The sequence below is a fragment of the Apteryx mantelli genome, chromosome 21 (genome assembly GCF_036417845.1).
Source record: "Apteryx mantelli isolate bAptMan1 chromosome 21, bAptMan1.hap1, whole genome shotgun sequence".
Taxonomy (NCBI): Eukaryota; Metazoa; Chordata; class Aves; order Apterygiformes; family Apterygidae; genus Apteryx; species Apteryx mantelli.
Genome location: NC_089998.1, coordinates 4867116 through 4893796, shown reverse-complemented (window position 1 = coordinate 4893796; position 26681 = coordinate 4867116). Strand labels below are relative to the sequence as shown.

General features: G+C 53.7%; 1 protein-coding gene across 3 annotated transcripts in view; it reads left to right on the top strand.

The window, feature by feature from the left end:
- Positions 1-25613, top strand: part of ADAMTSL2 (ADAMTS like 2) — a 30272-nt gene extending 4659 nt beyond the window's left edge. Inside the window, exons 4-19 of one of the 3 annotated variants that reach the window (XM_067309304.1) lie at positions 3-78; positions 502-604; positions 2312-2457; positions 2560-2683; positions 3636-3716; positions 4801-4976; positions 6371-6710; positions 7247-7628; positions 13937-14040; positions 15654-15780; positions 18311-18524; positions 20108-20263; positions 21918-22088; positions 22220-22396; positions 23156-23300; positions 24202-25610. In XM_067309304.1, the coding sequence (XP_067165405.1) occupies positions 3-78; positions 502-604; positions 2312-2457; positions 2560-2683; positions 3636-3716; positions 4801-4976; positions 6371-6710; positions 7247-7628; positions 13937-14040; positions 15654-15780; positions 18311-18524; positions 20108-20263; positions 21918-22088; positions 22220-22396; positions 23156-23300; positions 24202-24320 (2641 nt within the window). In that variant the 3' untranslated portion in view covers positions 24321-25610. Of the gene's footprint in view, positions 1-2; positions 79-501; positions 605-2311; positions 2458-2559; positions 2684-3635; positions 3717-4800; positions 4977-6370; positions 6711-7246; positions 7629-13936; positions 14041-15653; positions 15781-18310; positions 18525-20107; positions 20264-21917; positions 22089-22219; positions 22397-23155; positions 23301-24201 lie in introns of all 3 variants that reach the window. The other 2 variants (XM_067309302.1, XM_067309303.1) reach the window with 2 other exon arrangements.
- The last annotated feature ends 1068 nt before the right edge of the window (positions 25614-26681 follow it).

The following is a 26681-nucleotide window of genomic DNA, read 5'->3' as shown; positions in this document are numbered from 1 at the left end:
AGAAGAAAGTCAGTGAGTGGGCTTGCTAATAAAACTTGCACTGGAACATCCAAAAGATACCAGCTCTGCAAAGTACAAGTAAGGATATCCTTTTTCTCATTGGGAACATTCAAACACACGCAACTTTGCTTAGCGCGATGGCATTTCTGGGTCCCTCCCAAGAAGGGGCACTGTCTGTCCTGTAGCAGTCACCTGGTCACCCTGTTGTCCCACCAAGCAGCTGGAGTTTCCCTCGTTGGCTCCCTTCACCCAAAGGGCACTTGGGGCCCTTTGCTGGAGCTGGGGGCTGTAAAACCCAGCGGGCTGTCCTTGCCCCAGGAAGATTTCCCCCAGCTGGGGTGCTCAGGCCTTCAGCCTCGCGGGGAGGAGGAGGCAGCGGTGGCAGCAGCCCTGTGGCCAGACTGTGGCAGGCTGTGAAATGCTCATTGCAGCCGGTCGAGATGCGCCGGAAACCTTTCCTGCGTTTTGTTTTCATGAGGATATTAATGTATCCCGTTCTAGGAGTGCCCTGCGAACGGAAGGAGCTTTCGAGAGGAGCAGTGTTCATCCTTTAACTCCCATGTGTATAACGGACGAACGTATCAATGGAAACCTTTATATCCTGGTAACAAGACATTCTTTGTGTGTTTCTTAACGCTTCGCCAAAATATTTTGATAGTTATGATGCTATAGACTGCAGGAAGGCTCCTCCTCTGGTGTTTTAAAGTGGTTTTCAGAGACACAATCGGCTGTCTTCCAAGTTCAAAGGAGCATTTTGCAGCTGCAGGGTAGCTTAAAGATAAAATAAAACAACAGACTAGAGTAATAGCTGCAGCCTGCAGTCCGTTTTGGTCATCACTCCCAAGGACCAGAGAGCTAAAGGGCTGGAGGAGGAGGAGAGAGCAGGGGGAGATGGTCCATGCTGGCCAGGAGCGTCTGGCTTACCCGCCCCAGTGTCCCTTGAACTGTGGCCCTTACTGGTCATCCTGCATTTTGGTGACACTTGCCTACTCCCATGGGGCTCGTGTGTGCTGTCAAATGTCACTGGGATGAAATGAGTCAGTTCACTGATCATCCGGGGTGAATGATACAAAGCTGCACAAATGACTCGGAGTCAGAGACTGAGATTTATTTTATTTTGGGCACCTAACTCCCATCAAAATAGAACTTTAACAATTCTTGGCCAGTTTCAAGAATTTCTGAGGGCCCTTGGGAACCCAAGACCCCTCTTTTTCCAGGGAGTTGGGTTCCTAAGTACTGGTTTATTAAGATGCCCAGAGGCATTTAGGTGTCTAAAGATACAGATGTGATCTAACAGAATTTTTGTATTTTAGGTGTCTCTGTACATGCCTAATAACTAGGCATAATGAAATTACTTGTTGCCTCCTTTTATGTGATAAAAACCAGTGTCTTCGCAGTCTTGGTAAAACTTAGCCCACAGAATGAAGGCAGGTTGGTTGATTATAACCATTTGGCAGGTTGTCCCTTTCCTATGACAAGGTGACAATTTCTTTAAACATATTCACTATTTGAGATTATTCACCAGAATAGTTACAGTGAATTGTTTTGTGTTTTAGCAGGCGTTCAAGTGGCTCCTGGGTGATTTGCAGAATAATGTTTTGAAATTGATGCTGTCTGTCTTGGGCGCACAGGCCAGTGGGTATATAACCGCTCCCTAATTGGCTCGGTGTAACATTTTAGCATTGGGTTTCTGATGCAGATATGAATTTGTTGTTTGCTTCCTGTGGATATTATACAGTATACGTTGAACGCTTGAGGTCTTGCGACTGCTGTGCCAGTGGATACAGCCAACCAATTATCTGCAGAAGGCAAAGGGCAAACATAGTCCAACTTGGATGAATATTTATGAAGAGTGTTTCTATTTTAAGCTGCTATGACTTTTTTGAATGTACTTTTATATGTATATCTATTTATGACAGTATATGTCTATGTTAACCTAACTTGTATATCAATATTATACATATATAAGCATGCGTATGTTTGTGTAATGTGTGTACCACTATTGCAAATCTTTGCACAGAATATTGGCCCTTACTGCTTCGATGCGTCCCACGGGCCAGTTAGCGATGCAGCTGCTCCTGGCGGCAGTGCGCGCTGCCTGGCTGTGCAAAGGCTTGCAGCAGTGGGCCGTCGCGCAATCTCCTGGCCAGCCTGCAGACACCGGAGATGGTGGCTTCTGAAACGCTGGCCGCTGTGCAATTCTGTTGTTGCTGCTGTTGTTTAGCTTAGCAGAGATTCATTGACATTGGTAGGATGAAAGTTTATTGTGTTTCTCCTGTTTTGAATATATCTTTATATCCTTTCCCCTTAGATGACTATGTTCACATTTCTAGCAAGCCCTGTGACCTCCATTGCACCACTGTGGATGGTCAGAGACAGTTAATGGTTCAGGCTCGGGATGGAACATCCTGCAAATACACTGATTTCCGAGGGGTTTGCGTGTCTGGAAAATGTGAGGTTGTTAAACATTATAGCAAAAATATTGTTAGTAGCATTCAGAAAATTACTATGGGTGCAATATCTGCCTGCCCCTCAATACTCCATTTACACTCTTTCTAGCCGATTGGATGTGATGGCATTCTGTTTTCCACCCACACCTTGGATAAATGTGGAGTTTGCCAAGGGGATGGGAGCAGCTGCACTCACGTGACTGGGAGTTACCGAAAAGGAAATTCTCATCTTGGTAAGACTTTAAGGGACCTCTTGCTTTATTTGTATCAGAGAGCTGTGTTTTTGGTAAACCACTTCCAGCTCTTACCAGCTGCCCTTCTGCGCTTTATTTCCCCCGTGTTCTGTCTGTGTTAAAGAATTGCCCTTACATATTTGGGAATATAGGGAAAGCCACCTTTAAAGAAAAGCGGTGATTTTGCATGACAGTTCTCAGATGTCTGAGATCTCCCATATTGAATGGCGAAACAGGGTTATGCAAGAGTCTGGTGTTGGTTTTAGAGTCTTATTTTTGACCCAGCAAGACTAGAAATAAATGCTCTGTAATAACAGGAAGCTAGGATATTTTGAAAGCCCAGGATTTCCAAAATTAGTGTGGTGTAAGGCAACAGAACTTACTTGTCCTAAATATAGTCATCTTAGGAATAATGTTTTAATAAATAGATCCTCAGAGAGCATTAGTCAGAGCAAGCTCCAGTAATTTTGGTGGAGTTATGAGGACTTGTCCCATTAGTTATCTAGCGCTGAGCAAAGGGGAGTTGGAGGAGAAACAAGTTGTGATCCCTCGCTGGGGGTTTCTGAAAGACCAGCGAGCACTTGTATCCGTACTGAACCACAGGACAGCTTCTCTAGCTAACAAAGCACTTTTTCCATGTGCCTTTTCTTGCACAAATACTAAAACTTAGTGTATGCAAGGTTTGCATCCTTCCTTCCTTTCCCCCCTCTCCTCCCATACTTCCCACAATAAATTAGGATGCATAGTTTACAAATTTTTTTTCTCTATTACCGATTAACTTCCTATTTGCAGTCTAACAGTTATCAACGTCAATCTTTCAAGCTGTATCTTCTAAATATTTTTGGATCAAAGCCAGTTTGCTTGATATATGGCAAGTGTTGACTACTGAGAGTATTTTGTTGGATTACTTGTTACAAAGTTTTCCTTTTCATTAATCTGTAGTTTCCCATAGGCTATTCTCTGGTAACACACATTCCTGCTGGAGCAAGAGATATCCAGATAGTAGAACGGAAAAAATCTGCAGATGTTTTGGGTGTGTATAACCTCTTGGTACTTTGCTAAAATGCATGTGTATACTGGCTAATTCTCCCCTCCACCCCCCCAATATGAACATAGTTTTGTTGCAGACATGGGCTAAATCCATAGTCAGTGTAAACTGTAACCACTCTGAAATGAAGAGAAGCGCACTGACTTACCCGGTCTGAGGACCTGGGCTGTGTATTTCAACATTTTGACTGCTTTATTGCAGAAACTGTTGGTCAGTGTTATTTCTGTTTCAGAGAGTTGTGACAAATATGCTAGTGCTGGGTCATAAATGACTAAGTGAGTTCATCTCTCTTGTGGTCTTGATCTCTTGCCGCTCAGGCAATGAGCAGTGGCCTAGTGACATCAGTAGCAAGGAGATGTGACTTGCAGGTTGCCCCATTGATGTGTTGGTGGCACGTGGCTGATCTCTGGGGTGGCAATTGCAGAGCTGCCCAGGAGATGGGCAAAGCCAGGTTTTCCCCACTCACCAACAGATGCACACATTTGCTGCTATCATGTTCTGATGTTGCCTCCAGGGCTCGTGGTAATGTGTAGCAAGGCTTGAATAAAAGCCTATATTTAGCACAGTTCCTGGATTAGCTATGGATGACTGACCTTGAGCCAGCATGGTGGATTAGTTGAAGTTCTGCCTATGACTGTCAATTTTTCTTTTTATTATTGCTACATATAAATATTTTTTTCTTAAGGTGTAATCAGCTCAGTGTTCCCAAAGAGGGAACTCCTGGTGCAGGCAGTCTGACAGTCTTACTGACTGCAGTGTGCAAAACTTTTATCATTTAATGTTTTATGCTGTGCAAGCGCTGAAAGGGTGAGAGGTGCTATGGACTCTTAAGCAACAGCAGCCCCTTGTTGCCAAGAGCTTACAATATAGAAGAAAGAGTGACCCAGAATTCTGGGAGTCTACCTATGTAACGTGTTGGAAATAATGTGTTTATCTCTATTATTCTATAGTAATAAAACAAATATTTCTCCTGCAACAGTAACAACTTTATGCCCTGAATGAACAAGTGGCAGTACTGCGTCCTCTTACATTTGGTGGAACTGATTTCTTTTCTCTTTCTTGTTTTAAGCTGTGGCTGACGAAGCTGGTTACTATTTCTTCAATGGGAACTACAAAGTTGACAGCCCAAAGAACTTCAACATTGCAGGCACGGTGTTCAAGTACCGCAGGCCCATGGATGTCTATGAGACCGGCATAGAGTATATTGTCGCACAAGGACCAACAAATCAAGGATTGAATATAATGGTGTGCTTTGACTTAAGTTTGCAAGGCTGGATGTGCTGGGGGAGGGAACAATTATGTTGAAACCTGCTGAATAGTTTGTTCTCTCTCCTGTGTGGCTCTTAAGTGTGTTAGTTACTGGTGGGCAAATCTTGTGTGCAGCAGCAAGACAGCATCTGGGGAGCTAGATGGGAAGATCTGCTTGTCCCAGCCAGATGGGTGGGAAGCAGCTCTAAGTTGGCAGACAAGCTGCTGCTGCTGGCACAGCCTGAAGTCCAAGCTCGTAAATCCAGCCAAGAGGATGGTTGTGTTGGCGTGGGCTCAGTGCTGGGCTAACATGGCTACATGGTTTCTGGAGTAGGGAGAAAAGGCTCATATATCTGTGCAGACAAGCTCTGCTCCTCTCTATGGACACATCACCATTGGTAAAACCACAGTGGCCACACCAACACGTAGGAGGACAATTTTATTTCTCTGCCTGCATGGGGAAGGGTGTGGAAGCAGTGATCGTGTCCTATTCCTTGCATAAAGCTATTTTATTTGCTTCAGCACTGTCAGATGCTGGGCTTTAAATAATGAATGTAGGCTTGGTAGCTCCTCTTTCTGGAAGGAGAAGTTGCCTGAGGCACTGTGGGGATATTTCTCTTCTATTCCTTGGCTTTATAATCTGAATTACCTGATAGGAAAAGTAAAAATCAGAAATTGGGCCAGATAGCTTAGTCAAGTGCACAAACTTTAAAACCTGCTGCATTAAAAAGGAGGGGGGTGTGAAAAGCTTCTGAAATGAGGCATATGAAGAAATGTAATAGGCTTCTGGGCAGCTAGCCAGAGCCTAGCCCTTGCCATCTTCCATGCAGCCCTGGGCCCCTTTGGGAGGAGAAGGGATGATTGCTTGGGTGCTTACACCATCGTTAGACCAGTAAAAGAGGCTGTAGTTCCTCAGCTGCTGATTCCCATCCTCAACTGGGATGGAGCAGCAGAAGGTGGATGTGGGCTCCCAGCTCACTGCAACGCAATGGAGGTATGTTTGTGCAAGTGACTGTCCCTAACCTCACGCCTCTCATCTTGGTCTGCTTTCTGAAAAGCAGAGCAGTGCATCCCTAGCTTTGTCTTATGCAGTTGAAGAGGGAAGTGCAAAAAGGTTATGCAGGTTGTCCAAGTGTTTATGGTCAGTCAGTGGCAGAAGAAGGCATAAACCCTAGGTCTTCTAGGCACCTGGTCTGGTGCTAATGCCCAGGGCAGTGCTGCTAAATAATGTTTGGCAAATTGTGCTGTTCCAGTTATAAGAAGTTGACAATATGATGGAAAGCAGACTGGAAACAGTGAAATAGATATCAACCATCAATTCCAAGACGAATCACAAACTTTGCGTGCCATATGTCTACTGCATCGGCTAATAATTTCACTTGTTTCTTCAGGTCTGGAATCAAAATGGCAAGAATCCATCCATCACATTTGAATATACTCTCCTGAGGAAGCCACACTCAAATCTGCAGCCCATCTACTATACCTTTTCTGAGTCAGATAGTGAAGAAAGCAGAGAGTTCGATGGAGACGTGCCATTGGGTTTTATCCAACACAATGCAACTTATTTTGGGAAAATCTCCAGGGAAAGGATAGATTTGGAGAACCAGGTGTTTGGAAGGCAGGACACAGAGGAAGATTTAAACTTGAGCAAAGGTCAGGAAACCAATGAGGTCTATGAAAGAACAGAAACTATTGACTGTGAGCCAAAACTGAAGGGCAAACAACCCAAAGGTAAGGAGGAGACTTGGGCCTCACTGTTCTGCTTTCCAGAGCTCTTGTTGAAAATTGCTCTGTTTCTAGTGATTCTGCTGGTTCATTTTTTCTGGAAACCTTGGAAAGTTCTTTAAAATGTCTCCACTCATACAGCCTCTTTGCCCTTCAGGTTCTGGTTTCTGGCGGGTGGTGGGGTCGCTGTCAGTAATGCCCCACGGGGCTCACTTTGCAGCCTGCCTTTCTGCCTTGTGCAAGGGGTGGAGAGAGCCGGGGAGTCCTGAGTGTGCAATGCTCCCTCCTGTCACAACCTCTGCTGTTGCCTTGGCATGGTCCCCAGCCGCGTCCTTGCCATCCCATCACCCTGCTGCCTGGAGTGCTTTCCTGACATGGTTGCACTGGGCATGTGGGCTGAACTCCATCGGATTGCCCCAGGCCCCCAGCTCCCCCTCCAGCTGCCCAGGCCTGCCTCTGCTGCTCTGAGCTGCTTGCGCCTCCTGCTCCAAATGCATTTCATTTTGTGGTCATCACCGTTTCCCCTGTTGGCTTCAATCTAGATTCAAACGTAACCAGGTCTACTTACCAGACAGACCATGATGACAGAGACTTTGACCCCAGGTTCACCTCCAGGGAATTTCTTTCGGAGAATGCCATCACTGACAAGCTGCTGGACAAGACCTTGGACTCAAAGGAGCTGGTTCTGAACATGACCATGAACAGTATCTTTGCCCAGGGAGACCCAGTCAACTCTGTGGGCTCGCACATTGACAGCCTCTACGTCGATTACGAGGATACCGATGGCGTTGTGACCTACACCATCAATAGTACCTACATGGAGCTGAGCAATGGCAAAGCCATCAACACGTCAGCAGAGATGCCATTTTCAAACACCACTGTCACCATGACCAGCCCCCAAGGAAACAGAACCAACAAAGCAAGGTAGGAGACATGTCTTTAGTCAATCCTATTTATTGTTATTCTCAATTTATACTGTACTAAAGGCAGACCCCAGTACATGTTTTCTCTGCTTTGGAGGCCAGAAGGTAAGTAGGGGCAGGATGTCATAAAAGGTTTTCACCAGGGCTTAATTTGAAAGGAAGGATCAAAGTTGAGAGCAGAAAGTTAGATCATTTAAGCAAGAGGAAAGCTCACAGTCTTCTTTAGAGGGGACATTGTCAAGTCCGTGCTGACAGCTGTCAACTTGCTCATTGCTCTCTGCCTGCTGTAGCACATTATCAGGGCCCTGGCCATAAAGAAACCTCTTTTCCTGTTATGTTTGTTTTCTCTTGATGTCCAGCACTGACTTTCCCAGGTCCTTCCTCCTAGTTCTGATGCAGCAGAAGTTGGTTTTGGCCCATTTTTACCTACTTTGACTGCCCCCTCCATGAGCCTCCTCACTTGTGTTAGCAGGACAGGGCTTAGAGCAGCTCCTGGGAATAGCCCCGCTTACCAAACTGCTACAGGAGAGGCAGAGCAGAACAACAAGGGCTTTTGTGTAGGGCCTCCAGAAATAGCCTGAGTTTGCTGCCTTGACTGATGAAGCAGCAGTGCAATTAATCACCGCTTTGCGAAGAGTATCAAAACTCCACTTCTCCATTGGAAGCTTAAAGCGGTTGATAGTAGATATGCACTTCAGGATCCCTTTGGCTGGTTTTGAGTGACAGAGTTGGCAAATGCAGCAGGGAGGTAAAAGAAGGTGTAATCTATCCTTAACAGCTGAATTCATCCGGGCAAGGGAAGGCTGGGTGAAAGGGATCCTCAGGATAGTCCTTGTCCACACATCTGTGTCTAGAGCCCAGGATGTTCCAGGGCAGCCCAAGCAGTGGTAGACAGCAGTGTGTGGGCAAGTGAACTGAGTCCTTGGTTTCCAAGCTATTTGAAAAGAGCAAGTCTCTTTCTGGCTACACTGTGGCCCTTCAGCCACATGTTACCCTCAAAGATTCTTATTTTGGGTGCTGAAAATACAGATGAAAACTCTAATTATATGTCAAAGAGCCTGAAACAACCCAAGTTTGGCTGGATCAGTGCAAGCAGGCTGCCTTCTTCCCAGTAAATGCATGCAAAAGTCATGCTCTGAAGGGAAGCGTCCAAGTGTGGATCAGCAGACTCTCGGGACACATTCAGCCTGTTTATGGCTGTACCGTATGTCAGGGTTGGAAACGGCCTCTCGGCTGCCAAAGAGCAGCCTTCAGCCCGTGGCAGCGCACTCGCGAGCGCTGGCGCGCTGGGAGCTAGCTGTTGATGGGGCCGGAGACAGGACAGTTGTTGTGGAACAGCAATTTGCTGTCCTTCAGATGCAGCCGCAAATTAGACCGTTCCCAGGAGGGCTCGTGCTGAAGTCAGGGCCTTGGGAGCTGTCCAGATCCCAGACACCACGGTGGATCCGGCTCCCCGTTGCGTGTCCTCGTGGCTTCTTCTGGGCTGCGTCCGGGGTTGCGGCACCCAAATCTCGGCTGCGGTTCTCTTCCTGGCCCTGCCACTTCGACCTTCTGTCTCTTAGTTTCCCCACCAGTAAAACACAGGTTATGCTACTTAACTTTAGAAGATGTAGCAAGACTGCGCAAATGCTCTCTGGTTATTGTTAGCCTTATTTTCCAGAACTTATGCTAGTGTATATTAAAAAAACTTATACTAAAGAAAATGTCCATGCAGCCAAACATATCAACAGACTTCTTAATGATAAGAACATTAAAACATTGCCAAGGGCTTGAGTCTATCATGTTTTTCCGTGGCTTGGCTTGGAAACTTCTCCTTCAGCTGCCAAAGCAAGCATTTCATTAGCACTCTCTGACAAGTGCGGAGAGCGCCCTTAGCTCCGGTGCCTTGCCGCGGAGCGGGAGCCAGGAGCGTGCCAGCGGGTTCGCGTCTCGCCTGGGCGGCCACGGGCTCCCACAGGGCCTCGGCACGTCAGTCACCTGCACCTCTGCTCCTGCTGCTGCTAAATGGGACCAGTGCTTTCTCACCTGCTAGGAATACAGTGGATTTTGAAGTGTATTAAAATTCAGAGGAACTCTAATATTACAGGATAAGGGAAGGCAGAGCTGCTTAAAACGGGCAGTCTATGGATGTCTCTGGTGCAGTCACCTGTGGAGCTATAAAGCTCCTTCCATTATCCCCTGGCCCCTCCGGTATCAAAGACTTGTCACTAAGGTTTAAACTCCTTAAAGAAGGACTCCTTAAGGAAGGATACCAAGCATTGCAATTTTCTTCCCCACTCTTCTCAAAAACATTCCCTCTTCTTCCCTCCACTTGCTCTGGAACAAAACGTGGATTTTTCAGATCTAAACGGTGATAGCTTAAGGGTTTTGGGTTTTGCTCAGCCGCTGTGCTGCTGGTTGTGGAGTAGCAGTCGCTGGCCTTGGCTGAGGGTCCTTCAGAGGTGGCAGCAGGAGGGTGAGCGGTGCCCTTGCTCCCGGGTCCTGGGTTGACTTGGCTCTGGGCTGCTGTGAGCCCTGAGGGTCCCTGGGGTCCTTTGGGGGGCTGGGGGTGGCCCTGGGTGTAGGCAGGCCCCAGTCACCCCCCTTTGCCTTGGCACGCTGGTTCCCCACCTGGGCGCGAGGTGGTTGCAAGGCCAACCGAGGTAGGCACAGGGCAGCAGAGCTGGACGAGTTGGGGTGCGGGACTGGCTTCACGTGCCGCCGGCTCCTGCCCAGTGGAGATGGGATGGCCGCACCACAGGACCCCGCTGCTTCCCTGGGAAGGGAGTGCCTGGGAAGAGGGGGAGACGGCACAGTGCTGGGCAGGGACCGTGGTCCTGCTGGACGTGTCACCCTGGCCTCTGGGCACGTTTGCAGGCTCAGTGTTCAGCCTCTCTGCTGGCTCTATGGTGACAGGGTCCTGCTCAGTTGTTAGGACTTTTTTTGCCCCTCCACTCTGCCCAGATTATTTATGTATTATTTGAAGCCCAGTTGCATCCTAATGCATGCGGCTCCACTTGCAGCCGCCCAGGCTGCGAGTGATGGACAAGCTTGTGTCTGCTGAAGCCAGTGTTAAGACTCCTGCTGGCACCCAAAGCAGCAGGATTAAGGCTCTAATTGCAGTTTGATGCTATTTTGGGTTTGAACCATCACTGCTGGGGGGGGTGTTGAGTCAGACGGCCACATTTGCGCACCTCGTCCAGCTGAAGGGTGCAGGAGCACAAGGCTCAGGAGGAACAACTGCAGGGTTGGAGTTGTTTTGCCAGGCGGAGGGAAGGTGAAGGGGGTCTGAAGGCATCTTTCCATCATCTGAAGGGCAGCAACAGAGGTGCCTGGGGAAAGCACAAGAGACAACAGTTGGAAGCGCCAATGGAGGAAATCACAACGGGGTGCGTGGGAAGAACTCCCCAGCTGTGAGTGGGCAGCCCTGGGACAGGGCCTGGGGTGGCGGATCTCTATCCTTGGAGACGTTCAAACCGCGACCATGCGAGTCCCTGAGCCACCTGGTCTAGTGTTGGCATTAGTCCAGTTTTGAACAGGAACTTGGACTCGAGACCTCCTGAAATCCCTCCCATCCTCTGTCCTTTTGTGATCCTGGGAGGTGTCTTGCTTTTTCGCTTGCTTTTCTTCTCTGTGAGTGGGCACACGAGATGGGGTCATCTTTTGGAGACTGTCACCAGACAGTCTCCGTACAACAGGACAGCGTTGGTTAGAGATGGGGCATCTTATTTTTTTCTTAAGCATTGACACTTTCAGCCTGAATGGAGTCATCCAGGTACAAAAACACCTCGTACTGGTGGGGCTTGTATTTGCTGTCCAGGAACAAGCTCTGTGGACAGGACAGGGACAAGGGCTGTTTTGCAGGGGTGAGAGCAATGCCTTGCTTTGGAGGAGTTAAAGCATGTTCACCGGGGCCCATCCAGGCACCTTTGCTGCTCCAGCCTTGGCCCATGCTGTTGCACCACCAGCAGCTGAGGCCTGTCCTGTGGTGGGAGTCAGGAGTTTCCCCACTTTCATCAAAAATAAAAAGTGAAATAAAAATCAGAAACATGAGCCCAGAGCCTCTGCATGTTGGGGTTCATGCGCACTTGTTAGGATTATTCTTCTGCTACAAGGACAGTTTCTTGAAGACGGGCAGCCAAAGCATCAGCTGGCTTCGGGGTGGCAGCTTTTCCAGAAGGGGATGTTGTTTCCCCTGCCACACAAACGGGTTTCGCTAGAAAGCGGCAGTGAGGACTCTGACTTGCATCTTGCAGAGATGACTGGTGCGAATTTTTGGTGCTGTTGCTTGCATCAAAAGCAGACGCAAAGTGCAGCCAGGGAAGGGAATACTTGACTTTGTAATAATGATTGTAATGAGAAAGAAAACAAAAGAGAAAAAACCACCAGCTTTGTTTGTAGAACAACTTGCTGCATTTAGAAGAAAACAAAATAACAGTGTTTGCTCAAAATGGTAGGAGAACTAAATGCTGCCCTATGACCGAATGTCTGATTTAGCTAGAGCTTGTCCCTGTGACCTCCTTACACGTAGAAGAAGCTCTTTAGTTAAGATCACACACATTAAAGGGACACTGTTGAAGGGTTTTTCTATCCCCAGCTGTGATACAAAGCTTATTTGGGGGGTGCAAGGGGATCAGGGAGCCGTGTGGATCCCAGAGGTCAAATTGCACAGTTGCTTCCGCTGCTTTCAGCCAGCGTGACCTCCTGGGAAGTGGTGGAGGTAGCTACGGCTCGTGAACCGGGAAGGGGACTCCCGGTCACTGGGTAACCTGGGCTTTGCTTTGGTGCTGCTGAGAGCAGGGTGCAGTCCAGAGGAGCTAGGCAATGCCCTCTTTTTCGGGGCAAATTAAAATATATATTAAAAAAAAAAAAACACCAAACAGATGTTGACTACCGTTTTAATGGGTCTTGCTGAAGACGGTCGCTTGGTGAGCCCAGTCCGGCTGAGCGGCTGCCGTTAGAGAAGCAATGATGATCATCAGGGCTGAGGTGGTATCAGTGGATGATGCGGGGCCCCTATCAAAGCTGTTTCGGCAAGATAAAACACTATTTATAGTAAGCCAAGGTCGTTATTTTTGCACAAAATTAGCCATGTTCACTTCGGTTCCATTTCAAACGCAGGAAATGGTCGTTTGCCAAAACGACAGAGGCAAAATCATCCGGGAAAACGCGATTGTTGTTTTTAGTCCTTCCAGGAGATCATTGCTAACAATGGAAGGCGGGTGGGTCTGAAAGGAGAACTACTGGATTCTCAACAGTGTCCTTTTAAAGATCTATTCGGTAGACTGGACCTGAACTTATGACCACATAAATAAGGCAATTTCAGAGCTTCTGCTGCCTAGAAATCATACAAGCTGCCTATCTTGCCAGGCCAGAGACAACTGGATGTCAGGATACAACCTTATGCACTATTTAAATCAGTATAGACGCTTCAAGGGTTTGAACAAAGGTACGAGACTAGAATTGGAGCCTCCTGTTGTAAAGGTGCAGTATCCCTGACGCGTTATAACGTTGCCGTACGTCCCTACGCGCTGACCTGGGCGAAGCTGTTACCCTTGGTTTTACGGATGCTTGTTCACGTGTCAGGATGAATCTGTTGCCCCTTTCCCAAGGGCATTACGTGTGCGAATGCAGTGTTTCGTAAGGGATGCAAATTATCTACCAAAAATCAAAGAACCTAGCGAGAGCGGCGAAAGCCACCCAGAGCACCAGGTAGGCGAAGGGCATGCCCTTGTGTTTAAGAGCAAAGTGCGCTTGGAGAAGCGGGCTGACCCCCTCCTGCGCCCTGCCGAGGCTTTAGGAAAGAGCGAGCCGGTGAGGTCTGAGCAGCCGGAGAGGCTGGAGCGAGTCCGTGCTCTGCCGCCTCCGAGCAGCGCGAGCCGGCGTGCCGGCTCGGACCCGGCGGCCCAGGGGAGGAGATACTGCACCTTTAGGCGCTGTACGCCGAGGGCCAGGTGTATTTGAGCAGAAAATGCAAACTTTGTTAAATTCTGAACTGTTTCTACTTGTGGGTATTTTTATCCCATTCTCTCTATTTCTAGACAGTGGAAGCTCTGCCTCTAACCGGGCTGGGGATTCTACTTGGGGCTCAGGACAGGTATGTTGTTAAACAAACCGAAACAATAAATAAATGAATAAAAAAGCCAAACAAACCCCAAATCAGAAAAACCGAACCCCACCGACAAACGAAGCGACTGTTTTCCCCCCCCAAACCCAAACCCAACCACCAAACCGCAACCTGATCGCAGCCGTGTGTGTGTCTGACGGGACGTGTCGCCGCTCTCCTGATAAACGCTGTTTTGTGTTTTTTTTTTTTTTGCTTATTGCTAGAAACAGATTGAAGTTGTTAAGAAAGGGCCAAGGTGTGAGTGCTGCTGACATGTACAGGTGGAAGCTTTCCTCCCACGAACCCTGCAGCTCTACATGCACTACAGGTAGCAAACTCGGCCTCTGCGCAGCCGCTGCGATCGCCTGGTGCGTGAGTCGCTTTTCCGTCTGCTAGCGCTGGGAAGGAGCGGAGAGGACGGGGCGGCGATCCTGCGCCGGCGGCGCCCCGGGCTCCCTCGCTCGCTCGCTCGCCGCCCCCGGCGAGCATCCTGCGAAACGCGGTCCCCTTAGGGCGCTGGGAGCCGCGCTGGGCTGGGGCACGAGGTGACCGAAATCGCTGCAGCCCGGCGGGGGGGTTCTTTTTTCTTCCCCCCTTTTTTGACCATTTCCATGGTTTTGGAAGCTCGGCTGCTTTCTGACGGTGTGAAGTTTTGAAGACTGTTCAGCTCCGGCAGGAAATAAAGTAGCATTTGATTTTTTTTCTTTTTTTTTTTTGGATTTTTGTTTTGTTTCTCCCACTTTTTCCCCCACCCCAGAGTCTGATCTCAGCCACAGCGGTGCAGATCTGGCACAGCAGCGTAGACGTCAGGGATGCCAAACCTGGCCTCTGTTCTTTTGGTGTAAATTTTCCCCCTTTTTGCCACTCCAAAAGGTTTCAAACCACCTGATCTCTGTCCTCCTCCGCTGCCTGATGGTTAGGGGGAGGAAAATCGATGACGTTTTCTGGCTCCTGAGAAATCCATCACCTGTAATGAAATAGGCACTGAGGCAGTGCGTTTGCCTGCACCGTTTCCCAAGCAGCCCCTTCCCTGGAATAAACCAGATACTTCGTTGCTTCTGGAGTTAGGAAGAAGGAAAAAAGGGGAACCGGAGATTGCAGTCTCTACGGGATGCTTTTTAAAAGAACAAATGCACAGGTTTTATTTTTGAGCGTGCCAGAGCTTTTGGTCTTGTCCTGCAGGCGCTTTGCAAGCCGTCGTTGTCCCCGGGATCCTCTAGCCCACATGCTCGAGGACAGTTTTGAGTTTTTGAGTTCTGAACAAATTTTCCCCTCGACTGGGACAGGCTGCTGTGCCCCAGCCTGCAGCTAGCAGGCTGATATTTTACTTAAATTTCTCCGGTCTCGTTACCCTTTCTTACTGACATATTGCAGAGAAGTGATACAATGTCAAGAGCTGTAGATCTTTTTTTTTCTTTCTTTTTTTTTTTTAAGCTTCATGCAAACCATATGTTTCTGAGAGCTGAAATTCTTGTTACCTGTAGCCAGAGCAGCCTCCTGGTCCCCGGCCAGGTCCCAGAACGGACTTTGCAAAATTTGCTCTGCGGGGGGAAAGGTCTCGGTACGGCGATGCTTGCTTTCCGCGTGGTGCCGGGAGGAGGAGGAGGAGGAGGGGAGGTCCCGTACGAGAGCAGCTCCCGGGCCGAGCGTGCCATGGGTGCGTTTTGGGCTGCCGGGCTGCGGGAACGGCCCGGCAGACTCGTTGCCCCAAGCGTTTCCGTTGCAATCGTGCTATTCGCGTGCCGTTGCTGGCGGCAAGCCCTGCTGGTGGCCCAGGAACCGCCGCCTCGGTCCTCCCTTGTCAAGTCAGGCCTGCTGCCTTCCACTGGAAGGAAGTTTTGGAAAATGCAGCTCCAAAAAAACCAAAAACAAAGAGATTTTTTTGGATGTCAAGCTCTCCAAGCGTCCTTTGTTGTGTGTGTGTGCTCTCTTTGACACTAGGAGTGATGTCCACGTATGCTATGTGTGTGCGCTATGACGGGATCGAAGTGGACGATACGTACTGTGATGCCATGACCCGTCCCGAGCCGGTCCATGAGTTCTGTGCGGGGAGAGAGTGCCAGCCAAGGTACACTGCGCCCCGGCCCGAGAAGTACCGGGGGGTTGGCGTGGATTTGTTGGCGGGGGGAGCAGGGATGGGGAGAACGCCCTGAGACCGGGGTGCTCCGCAATGTGCCCGTGGAGCAGCCGGGCTTTCTTCTCAGTTCTCTCGAGTGCTTGGTTCAAGCTGCCGGGTTAAAACTTCCCTTAAATCTGGGCTTGGTGGCATCTGGGGCTCCTCGGCTCTGCAGAGGCGCGCGCGGGCTGGGCGCCGCGGCCGGGACTCGCCTTGCAAACGGCGTGGAAGGGTCAGGCCGCCGGCTTCTGCGTCCTGGACGTCGCTGAGGTTTGCTCGTGGCGGCGAGCAGAGCAGAGCAGCGTGCGAGACTGGTGCAGCTGGGAGCCTCCGTTGGAGCTGCTTGGGAAGGTTTTCCTCCCGGTGCAGGGTTTTATCTGAAAAGCTTGATTTGGTGCCCTGACCCCGAGCCCGGCGTTCCCATCGGGGAGACCGCTGGATTTCACTCCAGGTCTGATCTGTGCAACTCGGGCACGTCGCTGATGCTGGCTGCAGGGACGTGCTCGATTCAAGGCTTGCGACAGCAGTTATGGGCAGGACAGGCCGGTGTCTGTCCAAGGGGAAAGGACCGGGACGTTCCCGGGTGTCAGCCTGCTAGCAGGGCAAAGCGAGAAGTAAAACTGTGATCCATACCCTGAAATACTTTGTGCTGTTTGTAAGCGAACCCGAGACTCGAGTGATGTCAGGGATGTGGTGTAGCCCTGCAGCCGCGCAGCGAACGCTTGTTTTCGTCCCAGGTAATTGCAAGTGGCATCCAGACGTGCTGGGGAGGGCAGGGAGGAGAGCACGTGCCTTGCTCCGCGGTAACCTCTCTGGAGCCGGCATGTGACCAAGTCTGTTCACACTGTCCCCCTTGGCCACTTCCCTGCCTTGCTTCCCGCAGCCTGCTGAGACGAGAGGGATAACCCGTGAGGGATAACCCGTGATGTCCTGGTTGCTGTGGGGCACCTGGAGCGCTCGTGCGAGTGATGAGTGCTGGGGGTCATGGGCAGCGTTGACTTTGCACAGGAGGAGGTGGATGCTGCGAGTTACTGGCTTGGCTAAAAAGCAGCAATGTCCCCCTGTGAGGCCACCAAAGCTGTGGACCACGCTGGCTTAATACCCCAAATGAAACATATTGTGGTTTTGTCTGACTGCTCTCTTGGTCCTCAAGCAAAAGGGAGCATGAGCAAGGGGCTCTGAAGGAGCTGGTCCGGTGCAGATGCCGTGACTTGGCCCCAAGGGATGTTGCTTCTCCAGCCCTGTGGCTGGTGCTGGCTGATCATTTGGTTGCAGCTCCGCAGCGAACGCGGGCAGTGAAGGACCGGGAAACAGAACCATGGGGCTGACGCACGGGCTGGGCTGCGATTCAGCCATTAAAAATTGTGGGCAGGTGGATGGTGCTACTGCTGGGAACGCACCTGCCCTGGAGATACCGTGGGGACCTTAATCTGTATTTGCATTAACTTTAATAATCTGTTAGTGCAAGCATTAGGGCTCTTTTCATGCGTAGGTTATCCCACAGGCCTTTTAGAAAAGCAGCCTCTCCCTGTAGCTGTGCTGTTCTCGCTCCGTGGCTTTACTGCTGTAAAGGAGGAAAGAGGCAGTCGGTGATGTACCAGCCCTGGAGCGATTGCAGGCAGTGGTGGGTGAAGAAAGGAGCTGCCGGGAGCTCAGAGCGGGGCATCCCGGCGCGTGTGCTTTTGTCTAGGCAGATGCTGCTTGGGTTGGCACCGCTTTTCCATCAGAAAGCGCCAAGAGAATTTTAATTTTTGCTTGCACCAGAGCTGCCTGGTCTAGGCAGAGATCTTGGTTTCTTCTCTCTCCTGAATCGAGGTGGCACTTCTGAACGTGTGACGTTGCCCCGTTCCTGCCCGTGGTGCCCAGCGCGGGCTCCTCCGCGGGGCCGGGGCTTTCCCACCTGGAGAGCAGCCAGGGCCCCCCAAGCGGCAGCCTCTTGTGTCCAGGAGCCGTGACTGCTGTTTCATTTCGGTTTTTATTCTTTACGTCAGGATTATTGCAGTGGTACTGTGCTATAAAAGCCTAGACTAATATAAGAGCCCTTTTTACGTCCTTCCCCTGGATGTAGGAGCTTCTACCCTCTTCTCAGCCAGGGTGATGGTGGCAGGGGATGGGAACGGGCCGGCAGGCTCTGCTTTCGTGTCCTTTCAGGGCTGCAGGTCCTTTTCTCACCGCACCAGCTCGTTTTTCCTCTCGGCAGCCTGATTTTAGCGTCCGCCGGCGCAGGTATCCCCACGCAGCTCGCCGCCTGCGTGGGCTCGGGTCTGCGGGGTGGAACGACGTGGCGTCAAGCCGCGGCAAAGCCTAGTCCTGCCCCGGGGGGCGGGGGGGGAACGTCCGATAGCTTCGCAGCCTGAGGACGCCTTATTCCTATTGCAGCAGTCTCCCCGCGAGCGCTAAGGTGCCGCGGGTTGCCGAAAGCGCGTTGGCCCCCTCGCTCTTCGCCCCCGCGGCAGCGACGGCTCTCTTGCTTTTTTCGCAGGTGGGAGACGAGCAGCTGGAGCGAGTGTTCCCGCACCTGCGGGGAAGGCTACCAGTTTCGGATTGTCCGATGCTGGAAGATGATCTCTCCTGGTTTTGACAGCTCGGTCTACAGCGATCTCTGCGAATCCGCTGACATTACCAGGCCTGACGAGCGCAAAGTCTGCAAGAACCCCGCCTGCGGGCCCCAGTGGGAGATGTCGGAGTGGTCGGAGGTAAATCCGCGGCGCCGCGCGGCCCGAGGGCCGGTGGCAGCGCCGGGGGCGAGCTCGTGCCTGCGGTCGTCCCATCCCTTTTGGATCTGAAACTTTTGAGGCACCAGCCCCACTCGTTGCACGGGGACCAACGTGAGCCAGCACGCTTTTTTTCCTTCGAGTGACCCCCTGGTTCCCCTCCGTGGGGACGAGGCCGCTGCCGTCGGTCCCTCCCGGGCTTTTAACCCCTGGGAGCGCAAGCAAGGTGCCGGCGTTGCTCTGTGCCTTAAGGAAACGGCTCAGCCGGTTGGAAGAGGGGTTTTACCACTGTCGCGTCCCGAAGCTGGCCCGTTTACCCCGCGGGAGCGTCCGACTCTCCTGGCAGCTCCCCAAAGGCTTCTTGTTCGCAATTTAAACGTCCTCTTTTCCTCCGCAAGCCAGGGCTGTCGCCGCGCTTTCCGTCGTGCTGCTGATGGAGAGGCTGGTGCATTCTCCCGTTATTTATTTTTTTTCTTTTTTTAGGATGTTTTGACTTTCCCGGTTTGGTGGAGAAAAGCTCCCCGTGCACATGCTAGCGCACTATTTTGACTGGCGTAGCAAACCGGGGCGGCTTATGTTATAGAATTCCATATAGCGCTCCAGCATGTGTCAGGGACAGATTGCTTGAGACAATCCCGGAGCGGGTCTGCCTTAGCCAGCAGCAAAGCTAATCTAATTTGGATCACATCTGAAGCCGGGTGCCAAGTTGGCTTGCGATGGATGCATTAAAAAAAGAGCACGTTTCAGAGATCCGAGGATTAACATATCAGCGCGGTGCGTCTGAGCGCTGTGCTGTTGACACTTTTCCCTGCTTTACGTTGTGCGTGGAGCAAACGTGTGCCTGCAAGACTGCAGTAACTCAAACCCCCTTCTGAATAATGTCACCGGGCTGCCAAGTGCCAAATTTATCCACGGTAGAAAAAAAATCTCGGTTGTGTGGTTTGGAGAAAGCATTCTCGAAGACAGGGAAAGCAGCTAGCTGCTTCTGCGAGGGAAGCGGGAGGGATTTCGCCCCCCGTCTCCAAACTGCCGCCAAAGCCTTTGGGCTCCGATCGGGCCCTTTGGGGGCACTTGTGCAGTTTGTACAAAATTTTGGTCGCCTGGAAGCAGACTGGGATTTCGGGGTGATGCACAGTGCGGCAGGATGCAGCTCTGTGCCGGCGGGATGGGAGGCTGCTCTCCGGGCACCTGGGCGCTCCGGCTGGGCTCGTCCCGGCGGAGAGCTTTGCTCAGCGCCGGGGCAGGATTTAGCCCCTCCTGTACCTTTGAACTTGTCTGCTGAAACTGCTCAGGGCTGTTTGGGGTTTGGAGGGAGGGGGGTGGTTTGCTACGGATTGTTTTACAGACAGAGTCATAAATGCGTTTTCATTGTGCGTTTTTGGAGAGTTTCTTGTTAAAAGCTTAAAAAAAGAAAAAAGCAGCCCCCAATTTACATCACACCTTAAACCAGATGATCTGGCGGCTGCGTGGGCCGCGGGTGCCTTCCCCGTGTGCGCGGGGCGAGGGAGGGGGGCGGCCCCGCGCTGCCGCCTGACCCCGGCCCACCCGTGTCCCCGCGCCGCCAGTGCTCAGCCCGCTGCGGAGAGAGGAGCGTGGTGACCCGCGACATCCGCTGCTCCGAGGAGGAGAAGCTGTGCGACGCCAGCACCCGGCCGCTGGCCGAGAAGAACTGCACGGGGCCGCCCTGCGACCGGCAATGGACCGTCTCGGACTGGGGACCGGTGAGAGCCCTCGGCGGGGGCGCGGGGATGAATCCGGCCGTGCATTTTCCTCTTTGGTTTTTCCTCCTCCTCCCTGGGACCTGCCCGGGCGGGAGGTGGTGGCCGAGCCTGGGGCTCCCGCTAGCTCTGCTCCTTGCTCGCCGCCTCCCCGCGCCGCGAGGCCAAGCGATGCGGGAGCGTGGGAGGACCGTAAAGTTTGCGAGCGCCGAGAAGCCGCGTCTGCAGCATTAGCAGGGAAAGCGAAGGGAAGGGGGGAGCTCGGCCGCCCCGGCCGCCCTCCCGCGCTGGTGCCTGGGAAGGGCTGGAGCTCCAGCCTCGGGGCTTGCCGTTAACCCGACGCCTTTCCCACCGCGTGGGGGTTATGGCTTGTTAGCTGGAGCTCACAGCCGGCCTGGCCGGGGCTCCGCCAGCGCCGAGGAGGGAGGTGGAGGATGCGTGGGGAGGCGATGTCGGCTGTCGCCGCCGCACGGGGCTGGGGGAGCAGAGGCAGCCGGCTCCGCTTTGGCAGCCTGCCGGCCCCCGCGGAGCGATCGGCTTTGCGCTCCGGTGCTGCCGCGTGGAAGGCGAGAGCGTGGGAGCCCTGCGTGAAAGCGCGGCTCCCGGGGCCGCCGGACCGGTCTGCGTTCCCAGCCTCTTCCCGTGGCTGCGCCGCTTCCAGCTTATTCCGGGCTTATTCCCAATGCTTCCCCGCGCTCACACCTGCTGCTATCGGCTGCCGCTCGCCAGAGCCGCCGCCGCCAGCGGGCCCCGCGCCACCGTCCGTCTCCCTGTCCCGCGGCCTCCCGTTCGGATACGCCCTGCCCTTTGGGCTCGCGGTCCCCTGTGCGTTCACACGAGGGCCGGCAGGTCGGCATGGGAAACCAGCTCTCGGTGGTCGCGATCAAAGCAAAGGGGCTTCGCCGTGCCTGGGCCGGGTTTGCCGCAGCGGCGGCCGATCCCAGCCCGGAGCGCCGCTTCCTCTGCTCCCGCAGCCTCCTGCTCGCACTGAGCCATCCGCCCGCTCCGTCACCTGGGGCGTCTGGCCGTGCCGGGAGCGGTCCGAGGAGTCCCACCCTCGGTGTCAGGGCTGGCTTTGGTGTCCTTGGTGTTCGCAGGGCTTTCGGCTGCTTTTCTGCCTCCCCGGCTGAGCACGGGGCTCCCGGCCCACGTGGCCGCGTTCCCCCAGCCATCGGCTCCCGGCTGAGCTAGCGGCTACCTCGTCTTCCCGCGGCTCCGTCTTCCCTGCTTGACTTGACAGTGCGCATGCTCCATGCTCCAAAAATGAACCGCTCGTCCCTCTTCTCCCCTCGTCCCGCTTCTCCCCTCGTCCCTGCACGTTTCTGCCATGGAGACCCCACTTCTCAAGCTATTTTTACCTGCGTTTTGATTCATTAGCGTTGGCTAAAAATAAGCGGTTTCCATGGCAACAGCTGTGCTGGGAAGTACAGTGCGTCTCCGTACGAGCGGCCGCCAAAGAGCCCGGCAGCCCGGTCCTGCCCGCGACAGCACCCGCGCGGCCTTTGCTGCTGCGAGGAGCGGGGACGCGCTGCAGCCGTCTGCGTCGCGTCGGTTGTGCCGGGCGCTTCGCAAGGCGCCGCGCGGGGAAGGGTCGCGCCGTGCCGTGCCGTGCCGTGCCGCGCCGCCCTCACCGCCCCGCTCCGCCTTCGGCTTTCAGTGCAGCGGCGGCTGCGGGCAGGGCAGGATGATCCGGCACGTGTACTGCAAGACGAGCGATGGGCGCGTGGTGCCGGAGTCGCAGTGCAGCCTGGAGAGCAAGCCGCTGGCCATCCACCCCTGCGGCGACAAGAGCTGCCCCGCGGCCTGGCTGGCGCAGGACTGGGAGCGGGTAAGCGGCACGCGGCGGCACGCGGCGCCCGTCACCCTGCCCTTCGGCCGCGCTGCCCTCCCGGCCGGCTCCTTGGGGCTCTCGCCTAAGCCTCGCGCCTTTTTTTGGGGCTGGGGGGGGTGTCCCCGCAGTGCAACACCACGTGCGGCCGGGGCGTGAAGAAGAGGATAGTGCTGTGCCTGGAGATCGTCAACGGCAAGATCAAGACGCGCGGCGCCGCCGACTGCGACGCCGGCAAGAAGCCCGTGGAGGAGAGCACGTGCTTCGAGCGGCCCTGCTTCAAGTGGTACACGACGCCCTGGTCGGAGGTAGGCGGCGGGCGAAGCGGCGTCCCCGAGCCCCCTCCCGGCTCTGCTCCGAGCGGGGCTGCAAGGGGGGAGACACGGCCAAGACGCAGTGGAGGTGTTTGGGGCTGCCTGCGGCTTTTCCTCCTTTCCTTCCTTTTCCTCCCCCAGCTCTTTTTCTCTGCAATCGCTTGCAGGAACGCGGCTCGGATTTAGCTTTGCAACTCTCCGGGTGCGCACGGGAGCTGGCCGGGATTTGGGTCGCGACCCGTCCGGGTGGCAGCCGCTCTGCAGGCGGGTTGTCACCTTGTCCCCGGGGCCGTGCTGCGGCGGGAGGCAGCCGACCCGGGACGCCGGGGTGGGGGGGACCGCGGGCTTCGGAGGCAGCCGGAGGGCCGGGCTGTCGCAGAAGAAACCTGCCGTGATTCCAGCGCAACGAGGCGTCCGAAGGGCGGCAGGCGGCTCGGCGAGCCCAAAGCACGTGGCGCAGAGGCGCCGGCCCCCGGGTCCGGGGTGCTGGCAGGGTCCCCCCGGCGTGGGATGGGGAGAGGGCAGCAGCTGCAGGCAGCACTGCCGCGGCCCCAGCGCATGGGCCCCTGCCCGGGAATCGCTGCTCACGAGTGGCTGCAGACGCCTGGCGTCACTGGCCGCCAGGATCCGGCAAAAAGCCGGGAGCGGGGACGGGGAAGAGCGGCTGCAGCCTCCGGCGAGCCGGGCTTTTCATCCAGCCCTCGGGGAGCGACGGCGGGCGCTGGCCTCACGCCGCCTCTCTCTGCTCCCCAGTGCACCAAGACCTGCGGCATCGGCGTGCGCATGCGGGACGTCAAGTGCTACCAGGGCAAGGACATCGTGCGGGGCTGCGACCCGCTGGTGAAGCCGGTCGGCAAGCAGACCTGCGACCTGCAGCCCTGCCCCACCGAGCCGCCCGGTGAGGAGCCCCCGGCGGCGCTGCCCGTCCGCCGACTCCGTATCCTCATCCCGGGGGGATGCAACGGGGGCAGCTCCCCCTCCGCGTCCGAGCCCCTGCGCGGGGGATATTGCTGGAGGCGGCCGCGTTAAATCGAGGGGAGGCTTCGGAAGCAGCACGCTCTGACCTTCGGATAAAAGCGGGCTACGGACGCGGGCTCGGGTAGCGCGCTGCTGCGCGAGATCCAGCTCGCGGCGGGGAAGTTTCTTCTGCGCCGTTATTTTAATGACTTTGGTCTCCGCGCGTCCTGCGGGATTTGTAACTATCTCATTATCTGACTCGGCTGCTGGCTCAAAGCCCCTATGATCTTTAGCAAACACGCAGTCCTAATTCTTTAATAGGATTGGGGAATAAGGGAGATGTGGGAGAAAAGCAGGGAAGCAGGAGTCGAACGCGGGGCCGCCTGCTCCCGGCCCTGCTCCGTGACCTGGGCGCCCGGCGCCGGCCGCCTCGCTCCTCGGGGGCTCCGGGAGCCGCCGCGCGGGGATGCTTGCAAGGTGCCGCCTTCGGGGCAGGCTGGTTTTGTGCATCCCATGGGTTTGGGGTGAAAAAAAAATCCTTAAATCCTATGGTTTTTAAGCAAAATGTTGCTTGAGATGCAGCAGTGTGGGGAGGTATTCCCGCGCTGCCTCTGCCTGCGGGCATCGTCCCCGCAGCCGGGACGCAGCCTTGGTCCCCTGCACGCCCTGGGGACGTCACCGCTGTGGCGTGGCGCAGGGCAGCCTCGCCGGGGCTAAAAAAACCATGCATGGCAAAAAAGAAAAAAAAGCAAGGAAGGGAAGAAATGCATGAAAGAGCTTGCGATTTTTTTTTTTATTTTTCTTCTCATATCTTTTGCCTTCTCTCCCCCTCTCTTCCCTAGATGACAGCTGCCAGGACCAGGCGGGAACCAACTGCGCTCTGGCCATCAAGGTGAACCTGTGCAGCCACTGGTACTACAGCAAAGCCTGCTGCCGCTCCTGCCGCGCGCCCCACTCCTAGGGCCGCCGCCGCCGCCGCCGCGCGCTAAGGATTGCCTCCTTTTTGTTTTCCACCATTGCAAAACGACTATCCTCGTTCCTCTCTCTCTTCCGTGCCGCGAAGCGGCGCCAGCGTTACTCGCCTTCGAAGCTGCCGTGCCAGCGCTGTCGCGACTGTACGCCGGTAGCCCCCCGTTATCAGAGCTGTACATAGGATCGTGTATATTTGATTCGTCCTAATTGCAAACAGCCACTTGTTTCGCGAGGTCCTATCCTTCGGGCGCTTTTACCTGTGCAGGTTTTCAGATGGCTGATGCCGAGGCGCTAGCCCTGCGAAACGAAAGCACCAGTTTGTTTTCCTCTGCCCAGGAGCCTAGTACCCATTTTCTGATTTATCCCTGAGACTTTGCGTTCTATCTTTAGCTGCACTTAATGTGGTGGGAAGCTGATTTTCATCTGCTAAGTGAACTCAAGCCCAAGCCCTTTTTTGTAATATGTAGGTGTATACTTTTTCAGAGAATTTTATCTTATAATCAAATGTTAGTTCCATAGTCCTTACAAAAAAAAAAAAACCAACCCATAATGCTGACATAGTGTATATAATAATATGGAAACATAACTGCACTTTATATCACAAAAAAAGACGTGCTCTTTTTTAATATATTTGTTTACAGACAGTGAACTTTATCCGTATAATCATTAATTTGTACTCATATGTATATTTTAATAAAGTTGTCATATTTATGGTGGTATAAGAGGCTTTCCGTGCTCCCACGGGTGGCGGCTGCCGCCACGTGTCTCTCTAGGCACGGCTTAGCGAGGCACTGGCTGTCAGGAGAAAGCCCTGCACCTAGGCGTAGCTTTTGCGAAGAAGGGTGCCTTGTATTTCAAGATGCGCGTACAAAAAGGTCAGCCTCAAAACCCACATCATCGTAGTTTAGTTTATTTTTTTTCTTTTTTTTTTTTTTTTTTTTCTCAGTGATTCCAGAAGTCCTGTACAGCAGTTCAGCGTGTGACAGTTAGTGAAACAGTCAATCGTTTGCTTAGTTTCCAAGCTACACTGGAAGGGGGGGAAGGAAAAAAAAAAAAAAGGAAAAAGGAAGGAAGGCAGGACGGAAAGATAAGTACGGTCACAAGAAATGCAAAGAATGCAAAGTCTAAACGCATTTAACCAAACCGGAGTAAGAAGTGTACAAAGTAGAGCCGCAGCCGCGGCTGCGCCCGCGCTGCTCCCCGAAACGCAGCCCGGTAAGGAGCAAACCCGGCGTGTGCGACACGTAAGAAACCAAGCCCAGACCCCCCCGCCCCAAGCAAACCCCCCCCGGTGTGCCCAAGATACTCATTTGCAAAGACTGACGGGTATTTCAAAAGGTTTCCCTGGAATTAAAAGCCCCCCCGAGGTCAAAAGTAAAATACCCAGATGGGCCACAGCCGGTATTTATAAGCCGATGCATCCGAAACGGCGGCTTTTTCTTCTCTTCGCGTCTTTAAAAATGAAACCTGAAGGAGAGCGCGGCGCCGGGGCGCGTAGTGCGTTTGCAGCCGCCCGTTCGTCGCTGCGAGTCCGTCCGCAGGTCGGAGCGCTGCTGCTCGCCCGGACCGCGCCGGGCGCCGGGAGACGGGCGCTATCGCGTGAGCCGAACCGTAGCATTGCAGGGGGCAGAGGGGAGGAGGCGAGACAGCGGGAAGAAAACGGAGAACAAGAAAGACACTGGGTCCTTGCAATAGGTCACTGATGTGGGACTGGACTAACCAAACGGCTCCTTTGGACCCCGTTTCACGCAAAGGGCCCCTTCGCTGCATGGGCGGCCGGCGGCAGCAGGGGGAACCGGCACCGCTGACTGCAGCCTGCCGCTGGCGAGAAATGCAGCCGGGGCTTTGCCTACATCTAAACCGCGCTCCTGGAGGGGGAGAAAGTGGCTTTTTTTCTTTTTTTTCTTTTTTCTTTTAAATGCACGTGAAAAGGTGCATGCATGGGGACGTGCTCACACGCACGTTGCTGTCTCTTGCTCAGCACTCAGCTCCCAAATGAGCCATCGCGTATGGCGTTATTTGGCGAGGGGAGGCGCTGGGGACGTTTTTCCCGCTGAACCCGCTCGGTGCATCGTTTCCTCGTTACCTAGATGCCCGTCAGCCCATTTTTGTGGCTTTGCACCCCCATGCCCCCCCCGCCAACCCCTTCCCGGGGCCGGGCTCTGCACCGACCAGCCATCCTAGCCCCGAGGGCACTCGCTCCCGTGAGCCACGAATAACCCCAAACTGAGGAGCAAGTGCACCAGGGCCTGGGGCAGGGTCCTGCGCATCACTCGGTGCAATTGCCGAATATTTGGGGGGGGGGGTGTGGGGGGGGGGTGTTGGCTATTTATAAAAGGATGCACGATAT